The sequence below is a fragment of the Nerophis ophidion genome, linkage group LG15, assembly GCF_033978795.1.
Source record: "Nerophis ophidion isolate RoL-2023_Sa linkage group LG15, RoL_Noph_v1.0, whole genome shotgun sequence".
NCBI lineage: Eukaryota > Metazoa > Chordata > Actinopteri > Syngnathiformes > Syngnathidae > Nerophis > Nerophis ophidion.
Genome location: NC_084625.1, coordinates 17,351,614 through 17,365,170, shown reverse-complemented (window position 1 = coordinate 17,365,170; position 13,557 = coordinate 17,351,614). Strand labels below are relative to the sequence as shown.

Sequence of the window (13,557 nt, the reverse complement as noted above, 5' to 3'; positions counted from 1 at the left end):
TGTGAGTGATTGAAAAAATTCCCCAAAAAGTGCAGTTCCCCTTTTAAACACAGTCAATACATAAAAACTTGATTGTTTTGCTTTTTGTCTTGACAGTACAACTGGTTTTTCACTGAAGAAGGCAATGGAGACCCAGTGGTGTGTGTTTTGTTTGCTCGTAGAACATAAACATAACCAACAGGTGGCAATGTTTGACCACTGAAGATGCTTTGTTTCAACCCTGCTGCAGACTGTGTCGAACCAGGAGAGCGCTGTGGAGTCGCAGCCTGTCCCAAACATCGACCACCTGCTCACCAACATCGGGCGCACAGGCACGTCGCAGGGCGAAGTATCAGGTAACACGCCGGCCCGCCACGGCTTTGCTGAATTAACCCTTCTCACTAAAATCCTTTTGTAAGGGACAATGTCGGCGCTTGTGGCTTTCAATTTATTTGCATCCAAAAGTCGAAGGGATGCGATAAATTGCGGCGCTTCTTCATTCGCTTTAATTTGCTTGTGCTGTGTGACTAATGTTCCCCAGGTGACAACATGTTTACAGTGAAAGGTCACCTCTGATCCCTCTTGTCTCTAGTGAGGCTCTGTCGGGTGTCCTAAAGGCTTTCCCACCATTCACACATACTGATCTTGACACAGGCCAAGTGGGCGGAGTCTATCACGCGGTGATGTCACTGATGGACTCTATAATGTCCGTGATGGACAGCTGGAACTGTAGGAAGAAGGAGGATTGTTGCCCGCAGTGTAGCTGTCTAGTCTGCAGGAACCCGCAGTTCTTTTGAGCGCGGGAGGCGCCAAAGAGCACACACAAAAAAAACCGAAAGAGGGTAATGAGCAAAGAAAACGGCGAGGACGCAGCGACACGGTACTGTACAGCGTACCGCGTGGGTTTTCTGTCAGCACATACGTGACGCAGGCCTCTGTCTGAAAAGGCTCTCCGCTGTCTCTCCTCACTGTCTCATAGCTGGCCATCGGGAGAGATAGCATGGTATGCACTCGCCTCTTGTACTACCATCTTTACCGCAAAGGGGTTTAGAGGGGGGCTTGGCGCTAAATTGGAGCGAGAAGCGGAGGACCACGTTAGGCGGACTCCAGGAGGTTCCCATCCACCCCAGCGCCGACACTTCCTATCTCGTGTGGCGTCCTCTCTTCTCATATGGCGAGCCCCTCTGTGACCCCCTTGTCACCGCCACCATCTGTACCATAACTGTTGTCATGGCGACTTTTACCAACCACATCCTTCCCATTGCTTTGTCATCACAAGTTTTCTTTACGGATGTCAACTGGCACTGATTGTCCACAATATTAGGTACACCTAAACAGCAGGTATTATTTTGAAAAAATGTTAACGCTCACATTTTGCTTGACCCTACAGTCGTCCTTCGACCACAGCGCTTAAAATATTGCGGTTTTACCACATTGCATATTTTATAGGTATATTTTTATAATTTAGTTTGGTCCTACGTCAAGCATTTTAAAGCATAAAAATGGCTAAATAAACTAAATATATCAATACTCTAGTACAGGGGTCGGGAACCTTTTTGGCTGAGAGATCCATGAAAGCCAAATATTTTAAAATGTATTTCCGTGAGAACTATTTAGTATTTTTAACACCGAATACAACTGTCAGGTTCAAACACTGATGACATCTATTAAACAGACAAGAAGCAAGGAATTAAACAGAGACAGGATTCAATTTAGCTCAATGAAAAGAAACCCGCAGACCTGCACCCTTGTACAGTGTCGTCCCACGCTCTGACAAGAGAATTCTACGCCTCCGCTTTTATTTGGACATTCCCTGACTACAGCAACTAAATGCATGCATTTTTAAGTAAGACCAACATGTTTAGAGTCTCTTATTCTTTTTGATAACTTTGTTATTCTGAAACTAACCAATAATAAATAAAATAATTTTGACCATTAATGCGACTTCTTGAACAGGTGCGATAGAAACGGATGGATGGATTCAAATGCATGAGAATGTTTTATATTATGAACGTTATTTTTAACACTGTGATTAGCAGCGGAATTATTAATTACTTATCGTGTTAAGCAACGTCAGCTAAGATTTATCTGAGATCCAGAATTAGTCATCAAAAGAGCCACATCTGGTTCGAGAGCCATAGGTTCCCTACCCCTGCTCTAGTAGTATATGCCACGAGAAGAGACCAAACCAGTCGGAGCGCTGTTCAGTATCTTGGCCACTGATTGGCTCAGTCTCAGGCAGCATTACTATATTGGATTAAAACAGTGGTTCTCAACCTTTTTTCAGTGATGTACCCCCTGTGAACATTGTTTTAATTCAAGTACCGCCTAATCAGAGCAAAGCATTTTTGGTTGAAAAAAAGAGATAAAGAAGTAAAATCAGCACTATGTCATCAGTTTCAAATTTATTAAATTGTATAACAGTGCAAAATATTGCTCATTTGTAGTGATCTTTCTTGAACTATTTGGAAAAAAATATGTAAAAATAACTAAAAACTTGTTAAAAAAACAAACAAGTGATTCAATTATAAATAAAGATTTCTACACATTAATTTAAAGTGCCCTCTTTGGAGATTTTAATAGAGATCCATCTGGATTCATTAAGTAATTCTAAACATTTCTTCACAAAAAAATAAATCTTTAACATCAATATTTATGGAACATGTCCACAAAAAATCTAGCTGTCAACACTGAATATTGCATTGTTGCATTTCTTTTCACAGTTTATGAACTTACATTCATATTTCGTTGAAGTATTATTCAATAAATATATTTATACAGGATTTTTGAATTGTTGCTATTTTTAGAATATTTAAAAAAAAAAATCTCACGTACTCCCTGGCATACCTTCAAGTACCCCCATTTGAGAACCACTGGATTAAAAGAGTGTAGAGGTGACTAAAATGGTGTTATTCCATGTTTAGATGGCTGTCATATAGTGTAGACAAACTTATTTAGAAGGTGACAGACTGTTTTTATGCTCTAGCTATGAAAACGTTTGATTTTTAACTAACAATTCCTACTTCGTGAGAATTCATTTATCCCAATCATGTCCAGAACCAATTAATGACAAACAAGGGTCTCTGCATAAGAGAAATCAACAAATGGATACTTTTTTTGACAATTGAGAAAATTAATCCACTTTTAGACACAAACCCTGGCGTCCTCTGCAGTGGATATTTGGTCTATTTTAATTTTTTTTTTTTTTTTTTTTTAAATAGCCCTGTGATGCAAATGTTTACTGCTGGACGATTTAAAACATGGACAGATTGTGCTATGATATTCATAGCATATACCATGAATTGATTAACGCGGACCCCGACATAAACAAGTTGAAAATCTTATTCGGGTGTTACTATTTAGTGGTCAGTTGTAAGGAATATGTACTGTACATTGCAGTCTACTAATAAAAGTTTCAATCAATCAAGCAAATCTTTGAATATTTTTTAGGTATGTAAGTTATCCACTTTATTGAGGTATATCAGTTATATTTTGTTGTGATAACATTTAAAAAGCTGGCATATAGTGGCTAATATTATAGTATTAGTATTATGTTCTTCTTTGTTTGACCCGCACGGTGCACACTTCACTTGCTTCATGTCTCCGTGGTTCAAGTTGCACTCAGTGTCGCCAGGGGCTGGCGCTGGTCGTGTTGAAGGCTCTGCAGGGGGCGCTGCATGTCGACATGTGTAAGCTGGGCTTGTGGCGCTGAGTGTAACGCTGTGTGCAGCATGGCCTGTTTTCCTTCTTGTGTGTGTGTTGTCTTAACACCATTGTGCACCTCATCAACCCATCAACATGGTTCTCTTCACTCTCACCTGTTACCTGTGGCCGCCTCTAACGTCTGGCTTCTCCTTCCCGCCCGCAGATTCTCCCACCAGCGACTCAGCCAGGTCAAAGGTGAGTGTGACTTCCCTGTATTGATCCCCCTAGTGTTAGGATGACAGGAGGTAGGTGGAAACGTTAGAAGCGTCTCCATTGCACAGTCAAACATTTCTGGCTGCACATGCTTATCATTTTTTCAAAAAAGATGAGATGCTGCAGAACATTCCATCAGCATGGCTGCTCACTTAGACAATGTTTACGCTGCAGGCCAAAGTGGCTCGAATCGGATTTTTTCTAAATCGGATTTTTTACAGCTGACTGTTTACACTGCAAGTAAAATGTGATCTTTATCAAGAGTCCAGTATAAACGCGCACAGGCCCCAATGTGGCTCCAACGTCACTTGTATGCACAGTTCCATAAACGCAAAACAAAGGAAGGTGACCAGATTCTGTAAATGAACAAGGAAGTCGCTATTAGGGCTGGACTATTATTTTGATTGATATTGTCATCTTGATTAAATACATGATTATCCATTGATTTGAAAACAAGTATTTTTTGTACCACCAAAACCTCAACTTTAAACATAGTAAAAAAAAAAATTGTAACGAATAAATCACCAACATAATTGCAATAACAATACATTTAAATAACAATAGCAATAGGATACAAAAAATAAAAAGGTTTTTACCATTTTAATTGGTTTTAAATCATTTTTTTTTTACCCCTTACATACATTTCTGGAATATATTCGGTTAGTTTTTGACTCCCTTCGTTCCTGTTTTTGTGCACCCTTGTTAGTTACCATGGTTACAGTGGGGCAAAAAAGTATTTAGTCAGCCACCGATTGTGCAAGTTCTCCCACTTAAAATGATGACCGTGGTCTCTAATTTTCATCATAGGTACATTTCAACTGTGAGAGACAGAATGTAAAAAAAAAATCCAGGAATTCACATTGTAGGGATTTTAAAGAATTTATTTGGAAATTATGGTGGAAAATAAGTATTTGGTCAACCATTCATAGCTCTCACTGATGGGAGGTTTTGGCTCAAAATCTCACGATACATGGCCCCATTCATTCTTTCCTTAACACGGATCAATCGTCCTGTCCCCTTAGCAGAAAAACAGCCCCAAAGCATGATGTTTCCACCCCCATGCTTCACAGTAGGTGTGGTGTTCTTGGGATGCAACTCAGTATTCTTCTTCCTCCAAACACGACGAGTTGAGTTAATACCAAAATGGATACATGGACGATACAGCAAAGGATTGGGAGAATGTCATGTGGTAAGATGAAACCAAAATAGAACTTTTTGGTATAAACTCAACTCGTCGTGTTTGGAGGAAGAAGAATACTGAGTTGCATCCCAAGAACACCACACCTACTGTAAAGCATGGGGGTGGAAACATCATGCTTTGGGGCTGTTTTTCTGCTAAGGGGACAGGACGATTGATCCGTGTTAAGGAAAGAATGAATGGGGGCCATGTATCGTGAGATTTTGAGCCAAAACCTCCTTCCATCAGTGAGAGCTTTGAATGGTTGACCAAATACTTATTTTCAACCATAATTTACAAATAAATTATTTAAAATTCCTACAATGTGAATTCCTGGATTTTTTTTCACATTCTGTCTCTCACAGTTGAAGTGTACCTATGATAAAAATTACAGACCTCTGTCATCATTTTAAGAGGGAGAACTTGCACAATCGGTGGCTGACTAAATACTTTTTTGCCCGATTGTATGTTACCACCATAGTGTGTGAGTTTGTGTCGAATAAAATGTATTAACATTTTTGTCAATTAAATGCATAATTCCTCACATTTATTGCTGTAATAAATGTTTGGACAATTCCGACCTGTATTTTAGGTCAAAACATAATAGTGCTCTAAGTACATAATGCTCGTGCAAGGTACTTTTAAAAAAAATTTATTTTGTCAGACCAGATGCGGCACACCGCCCTTTTATTGTAAAAGGGGAAAGTTTTCTGTGCTTTGGGTCTCATCTTGATGAGTAAAAATGCGACTCGAAAGCTGTTAAAAAAAAAGAGAGCGCCTCTCAAGTTGAACGAGTTGAATTTTTATCAAAAAGTTCTATTTTGGTTTCATCTGACCACATGACATTCTCCAAATCCTCTACTGTATCATCCATGTATCCATTTTGGATACATGGATACTGTCATCATTTTAAGTGGGAGAACTTGCTCAATCGGTGGCTGACTAAATACTTCTTTGCCCCACTGTATAGTATAATATATTTGGGAGGGTTCTATAAATTCGGACATCAACGACGAAAAAGTCACATACGGGTCGCATTCAGGTGGCATTGCCATTGAGACTACAGTCACATTTGATAAAATCAGATTCCAATCAGATTTGGACTACCTCCTAATGTGGCCTGAATCTGATGTGAAAATATCTGATTTATAGCACATTAGAGCGCTTAGACTGGCAAAACAAATCCGATTTGTGTCACTTAGGGAAGAAAATCAGTTTTGGGGTGCAGGGTAAACGGGGCCTTAGTCCAGATGTTAATCAGCCTTTATCATGCTACTGCTTCTTTAAGGTTGCCATAGTTACGGTCCTATGTTTATGGTTAATGTTCCTCTCTTTTTCTGCTTTGCTGGTGCTTCACAGGAGCAGGTGGAGTACACGTTTTCAGACATAGATGGTGTGCTCAGGTGCGCATGCACATTTCTGACAATGATGTGTGCTCTGTGCAGGGTTCCTGGGGCTCAGGGAAGGACCAGTCCAGCCGAGATCTCCTGGTCTCCTCCATTTTTGCTGCAGCCACCCGGAAAAGAAAGAAGTCCAAGGAGAAAGCGCAGCCAAGCAGCTCTGACGATGACCTGGATGCGGTTTTCCCCAGGAAGGAAATGCCTGTGCAGAAGGCGGACCCTCATGGTGAGACTCAGAAGAATCAGGAGAATGACAAAGAGCTGACACCCAAAGCCAAGAGGGATCATAAGCACCCCTCCCCAAATATGTCACCTAACATCAGCTACCAGGGTGCTCCTCAGGGAAAAGCCTCCTTATCCGACCCGCCATCCAACACATCCGATTTGGGCACCATGAGCTCTGGAGCGTCGGTGCCGAGCTCACAGCCCAAAAGGTCGACTGCAGAGCTTCAGGCAGGATCTGCTGTGGGCGTCGAGGCAGAGGTGGGCTCCATCACCTCGGACTACTCCACCACCTCATCCGTTACCTTCCTGACCGGAGCGGAGTCCTTAGCGCTGAGTCCAGAGCTGCAAGGCGGCGAGGAGGCGGACGATGAACGCAGTGAGCTGGTCAGCGAGGGACGACCCATGGAGACGGACAGCGAGAGCGACTTCCCGGTCTTTGCTCCGGGGGGCGGCAGCAGCCAGTCCACACCTTGTCCTGTACAGGAAAAGCCAGAGGGGACAGGGGGTGCCGCCAAGAGGGACGCCTCGACCAAAATGGAAGGGCGGCGGCTTTTCCCGACACACAAGATGATCGAATGCGACACGCTCTCTCGCAGGTGGTCGCTCAGACAGAAGACGGACAGCGAGTCGTCGGTGGAAGCGAGCAGCGGGGAGCGTGGCCAGGCCAGGGCGGAGACTTCTACGCGGCTTTCCCGGGTGCTGGAGGTGATGAAGAAGGGGCGGTCCACCAGCAGCCTCAGCTCGTCGTCCCGCAGCGAGTCGGAGCGCTCGGAACCCTCCTGGCACCTCAAAATCACAGAGCGCCTCAAGCTCCACTTACGCACATCTGCCGACGACATGATTACGCAGAAGAGCCGCGCCCCCGATGGACGCAGGAGGAACAACATCCGCCGGAGGCACACCATGGGCGGCCAGAGAGATTTCGCCGAACTGGCCGCCATCAACGACTGGCGGGAGCAGGGCGGGATGGACCAGACGGCCGAGCTGCTGGCTGTCGACCGCCTCAAGCCAAGACGCCCCTCTCACGAATTCAATATCCGGGACTTGCTGAGCAGGGAGCGGTGCCGGGACGGCGGTGTAGGCGAGGGAGGGGCCTTGCCGCAGAGCGCGGATGTGGCGCCCAAAGCCGTCCCCGAGGACACAGACGCCCAGGAGGCAGCACCGGAGCAGCCGCCTGTTAACGGCAAAAGCAAAGCTTCGCCCGGGGATGACGCGCACCCTCACAAACTGTCGGGGACGCACGTGGTCCGCTCACGTTTCTACCAGTACCTCTGACCCGGGTAGTGACATGAGGATGAATGTGTACGAATGTGGTAACTGCACAATAAGTTTTTTTACAAAGTTTATGTACGTACTGTAAATAACGTGTACAGCTCCCGTGATTGTTACTGGCAGAGTTTATTAATTATGAGAATCGCTGGCCAGACTGGAAGACAAATGTCCTTCTTTGCAACATTAAAGCAGGAGGCTCCGCCCTTTTTAAAAAAAAATAAAAAATGAAGAATGTACGACTTTCCAACTTGGACTAACACTCATTGCATGTACTTGAAGACACTACATGGGCACAAGTACTGGGATACGCCTCTTAAACAAGAAATTCTGTATGCTTCCGACTATGGGGAACAGTTTGAGGACGGCCATTTTCTGTGGCCTGTGCACAAGGCAAACGCTGGGTTGTGTTTGGTGTGGAGCAACAACCTCAGTGGCCACCATCTGGTAGTACAGGGGTCAGGAACCTTTTGGCTGAGAGAGCCATAAAAGCCAAATATTTTAGAATGTATTCCCGTGAGAGCCATATAATATTTTTTAACACTGAATACAACTAATTGCGTGCATTTTTAAGTAAGACCAACATTTTTAGAGTATAATAAGTCTCTTATTTTTTTTAATAACATTGTTATTCTGAATCTAACCAATAATAAATAAAAGACTTCTTAATGCGACTTCTTGAACTGGTAGGGTAGAAAACGGATGGACATATTAAAATGCATGAGAATGTTTTATATTTTCAACGTTGTTTTTAACACGTAACATGAATTGATTTACGTGGACCCCGACTTAAGTTGAAAAACTTCTTCGGGTGTTACCATTTAGTGGTCAATTGTGCAGAATATGTACTGAACTGTGCAATCTACTAATAAAATTTTCAATCAATCAATCAATCAAAAATGTAATGACCAGCGGAATTATTTATTACTTATCGTGTTAAGCAATGTCAGCTAAGATTTATCTGAGAGCCAGATGCAGTCCTCAAAAGAGCCACAGGTTCCCTACCCCTGTGGTAGAAAGTCTTCCCAGAAGGTGGTAAAATTTTCCTAATTTTTTTTACCAATCCCGTAAGTTTCCCAGTACTTTTGTCCATGTGGTGTTCCGACGGAGGAAGCGAAGGCTGCGTTCTGAGCTGGGTGCTGCGGGAATGTCTTTTTTCGCAGCACAGTCACAACAGCCAGAGATTAGCTTGACCGTTGAAACACAAAATTTTATCAAATAAAATGAAATGTAATGAATCGCTGATACTGGAGTATGTAATACTCGGTACGGTTCTTTTCTATTCCCAAATTGCCCAACAAAGGACATTTTATGGAGATGTGTGTTGTTGTTTTTCGTCCTCCAAAATGAAAAAGTGCCTCTTTTCACCCCCGTTTTTAACCGTTTTTATGAGCCGCAACACTCATTCCACCACATTTCTGTTTTAGCTCTGTTTTGTGTTTAATTTCATTGAAAATGTAGAAAGTTTATCCTCGGTCATCATACATATGAAGCATCTTGTGTAGTTGCACGTGTTTGCGACTGTGAGCATCTCGCCAGCACAAACATAAGTGCAATGTCCTCCCTCGAAGAACACTGGAAATAAATAATCTTTATTATAATTGTTATCATGAGTGATGTATTCTTTTTTATGACACTGCTGACAAGGACTACAAATAGTCGATTGATAATAGTGTTGCAGTGCTGTTGTTTCTTGCTATGTCTTCCAATTAACATGTTAATTTAATAAATCATTATTTAATTTAGGTGCATCATTTTATTACACTACCGTGACATTTTCTATTGTTGAACTTAAATGACTTTATCACATGACTCAAAGTCACATGAAATTGCGCCTTTGACGCACTACTTCCTGTTTTACACACTCTTGTGGACAGTAGTAACCAATGAGCTCATGGCATACTGTAAGGCAGTGGTTCTCAAACGCGTACCCCTGGGGGTACTTGAAGGTATGCCAAGGGGTACGTGAGATTTAAAAAAAATATTCTAAAAGTATCAATTCAAAAACGCTATGGAGGTGTTTAGGGCACGTCCAACCAGTAGGAGGCCACGGGAAAGACCCAGGACACGTTGGGAAGACTATGTCTCCCGGCTGGCCTGGGAACGCCTCGGGATCCCCCGGGAAGAGCTAGACGAAGTGGCTGGGGGAGAGGGAAGTCTGGGCTTCCCTGCTTAGGCTGCTGACCCCGCGACCCGACCTCGGATAAGCGGAAGAAGATGGATGGATAGCAATTCAAAAAATCCTTTATAAATATATTTATTGAATAATACTTTAACAAAATATGAAGGTAAGTTCATAAACTGCGAAAAGAAATGCAACAATGCAATATTCAGTGTTCGATTTTTTGTGGACATGTTCCATAAATATTGATGTTAAAGATTTCTTTTTTTTGTGAAGAAATGTTTAGAATGAAGTTCATGAATCCAGATGGATCTCTATTACAATCCCCAAAGAGGGCACTTTAAGTTGATGATTACTTCTATGTGTAGAAATCTTTATTTATAATTGACTCACTTGTTTATTTTTCAAAAAGTTTAGTTATTTTTATATCTTTTTTCCAAATAGTTCTAGAAAGAACACTACAAATGAGCAATATTTTGCACTGCTATACACTTTAATGAATCAGAAACTGATGACATTGTGCTGTATTTTACTTCTATATCTCTTTTTTTCAACCATAAAGGCTTTGCTGTGATTAGGGGGTATTTGAATTAAAAAAATGTTTACAGGGGGTACATCACTGAAAAAAAGTTGAGAAGCACTGCTGTAAGGCGCTTGTGTAAATGAAATGCTTTGGCGTCTACTAGTGGAATAAAGTAAAGTTATCTAAATTGTTTATGCCCAAACCTGCACCTTTCAAATATGCATTTCTAAATTTGGCGTATTTTTGAAAGATAGCAACATAGAAATGATCATTAATATCAATATTTGTTGCAAGGGCCCCTCAAAGTCAGGATGCATCAAATCAAAGGCAACGTATTAATGGATAAGGAAAACATTCTGTCAAAATGGTCAGAATATCCATCCATCCATTTCCTACCGCTTATTCCCTTTGTGGGGTCGCGGGGGGCGCTGGCGCCTATCTCAGCTACAATCGGGCGGAAGGCGGGGTACACCCTGGACAAGTCGCCACCTCATCGCAGAATGTATTGAAGATTTATTTCATGACGACCGAGGCCCACCTCCAACTATAACAAAAAATGGAAGGCCCACCCATAACAGAAGATGAAGTGAAAAATGCCACGTCCAAAATAAAACATAGTAAAACGGTTGGAGCAGATAAAATACCAATTGAAGTCATAGAAACACTCAAAGAAATTGGAACATCAGAACTGACAAAACGGCTTTCCATAATTTACAACGACAGGAAAATTCCATCAGATATGAAAAAATCTATTTTCATTACTCTGCCAAAGAAACCAGGAGCCACAGACCGTGATCAACACAGATTGATAAGCCTTATGAGTCATGACCCAAAATTATTCTTAGAGTGCTGATGGCAAGAGCAAGGAATAAGATACATCCAGAGCTTTCGGAAATGCAATTCGGATTTCTCCCAGACCAGGGCACCAGAAATGCTATATTCACACTCCTTATGTTAACAGAAAGATCAATTGAGGTGCAAACGGATTTATACATGTGTTTTATAGACTATTCCAAAGCATTTGATCAAGTAAAACATAAAAGCCTTTTCCAGATCTTGAATAAGCTGGATATTGATGGGAAAGACCAGAGGATGATCAGAAATCTACTGGGAACAAGAAGCAGCAGTCAGATGGTGAATGCAATTAATTCCAAGCCATTCAAAGGGGTGTTCGACGAGGTTGTGTACTATCTCCTGATCTGTTCAACATCTACAGTGAATTAATCTTACGCAACATCAATCATCAAGATGGTATAAAAATTGGAAGAATTAATGTTAACAACCTCAGATATGCAGATGACACTCTGCTTGTGGTAGACTCTGAAGAAAAACTACAGAACATCCTGAACACAGTAGTAGCACACAGTGAAGCAAACGGACTGGCTGTAAAACTCAACAAAACCAAAAGCATGACAGTTTCCAAAAAATCACATCCATCTGCATGTAAACTCACATGCAACAACAAGAAAATAAAACAAGTGAATCAATTCAAATACCTCGGTTTTGACCAGTAACATCTGATGGGAGGTGTGAAAAAGATAAACAATACGATTGCCATGACAAAAGACAGCTTCAATAAAATGAGTCTCATTCTGAAAAACAGAAACATCTCAATTGACACCAAACAAAGACTCCTCAAAACTTAGGTATGGTCTGTCCTACTTTACGTCTGTGAATGCTGGACTTTAAACAATCAACAACTGAGAAAATTAGAGGCAACTGAAATGTGGTTCCTCAGAAAAATACTCTGCCTATCATGGACTGAAAAGAAAAGTAATGAAGAGGTATTGGCAGAGGCAAAAACAAGAAGATCTCTAATTGCAACCATTAGAAATAGGCAGCTGAAATTCCTCGGACATATCATTAGAAAAGACAGCTTAGAAAAACTGATGCTAACAGGAAAACAAGTAGACTTCACGGTGGCAGAGGGGTTAGTGCGTCTGCCTCACAATACGAAGTTCCTGCAGTCCTGAGTTCAAATCCAGGCTCGGGATCTTTCTGTGTGGAGTTTGCATGTTCTCCCCGTGAATGCGTGGGTTCCCTCCGGGTACTCCGGCTTCCTCCCACTTCCAAAGACATGCACCTGGGGATAGGTTGATTGGCAACACTAAATTGGCCCTAGTGTGTGAATGTGAGTGTGAATGTTGTCTGTCTATCTGTGTTGGCCCTGCGATGAGGTGGCGACTTGTCCAGGGTGTACTCCGCCTTCCGCCCGATTGCAGCTGAGATAGGCGCCAGCGCCCCCCGCAACCCCAAAAGGGAATAAGCGGTAGAAAATGGATGGATGGATGGAAGAAAGCTCCAAGTCGACAACGAACAACATATATCACCAGCCTGCAACATTTTATCGTAAATATCAATAATATAGAACTCATACATAGAGCGGACGAAAGAGAAGACTGGAGAGCCCTGATCATCGATGCCTGCACACAGGCCTTACTGTACACCCCATGATGATGTTGCAAGCTACATTTTTCATACATAAAAGTCGATTTCTTAAATTGAAACTCAAATTTCCCTATTGAAGTCGCCAGGGTGTACGCCGCCTTCCACCCGAAGGCAGCTGAGATAGGCTCCAGCACCCCCCGAGACCCCAAAAGGGACAAACGGTAGAAAATGGATGGATTTATTGGTTTTATTATTTTTATTAACACAATCTTGAACATTTGTTTAAAAAAATAAATAGTAAAACTCTTAAATTATTATTGTTTATTTAATTTGTTTTAGATAGGCCCTTTTTTTAATCTATTTGAATTGTCTTTTACTTTCCTTCATTTTTTGTTTGGATGTGTTTGTACATTTTATATATATATATATTGTTTTTGCGTTCATTAAAAAAACACCTTTACTTTTGGTTTTACAAAATCACTTGGACAGGAATAACCAATACGTGTTTGGCATATTGAGAAGGCGCTTGAGTAAATTAAAAGCTCTGGCGCCCTCT

The 13,557-nt window shown here is 41.8% G+C and overlaps 2 protein-coding genes across 8 annotated transcripts in view; one reads left to right on the top strand and one right to left on the bottom strand.

Moving 5' to 3' along the window:
* LOC133569333 (rho GTPase-activating protein 21) overlaps nucleotides 1–9,575 on the top strand; it is a 156,595-nt gene extending 147,020 nt beyond the window's left edge. For all 5 annotated transcript variants that reach the window (XM_061921576.1, XM_061921575.1, XM_061921573.1 and 2 more), the window contains 4 exons: nucleotides 97–138; nucleotides 230–335; nucleotides 3,848–3,879; nucleotides 6,520–9,575. In XM_061921576.1, the coding sequence (XP_061777560.1) occupies nucleotides 97–138; nucleotides 230–335; nucleotides 3,848–3,879; nucleotides 6,520–7,974 (1,635 nt within the window). In that variant the 3' untranslated portion in view covers nucleotides 7,975–9,575. The remainder of the gene's footprint in view (nucleotides 1–96; nucleotides 139–229; nucleotides 336–3,847; nucleotides 3,880–6,519) is intronic.
* Nucleotides 1–13,557, bottom strand: part of LOC133569335 (threonine synthase-like 1) — a 256,540-nt gene that overhangs the window by 225,468 nt on the left and 17,515 nt on the right. For all 3 annotated transcript variants that reach the window (XM_061921581.1, XM_061921579.1, XM_061921580.1), the window contains exon 2: nucleotides 3,798–3,908. The gene's annotated coding sequence lies outside the window, so the exon portion shown is untranslated. The remainder of the gene's footprint in view (nucleotides 1–3,797; nucleotides 3,909–13,557) is intronic.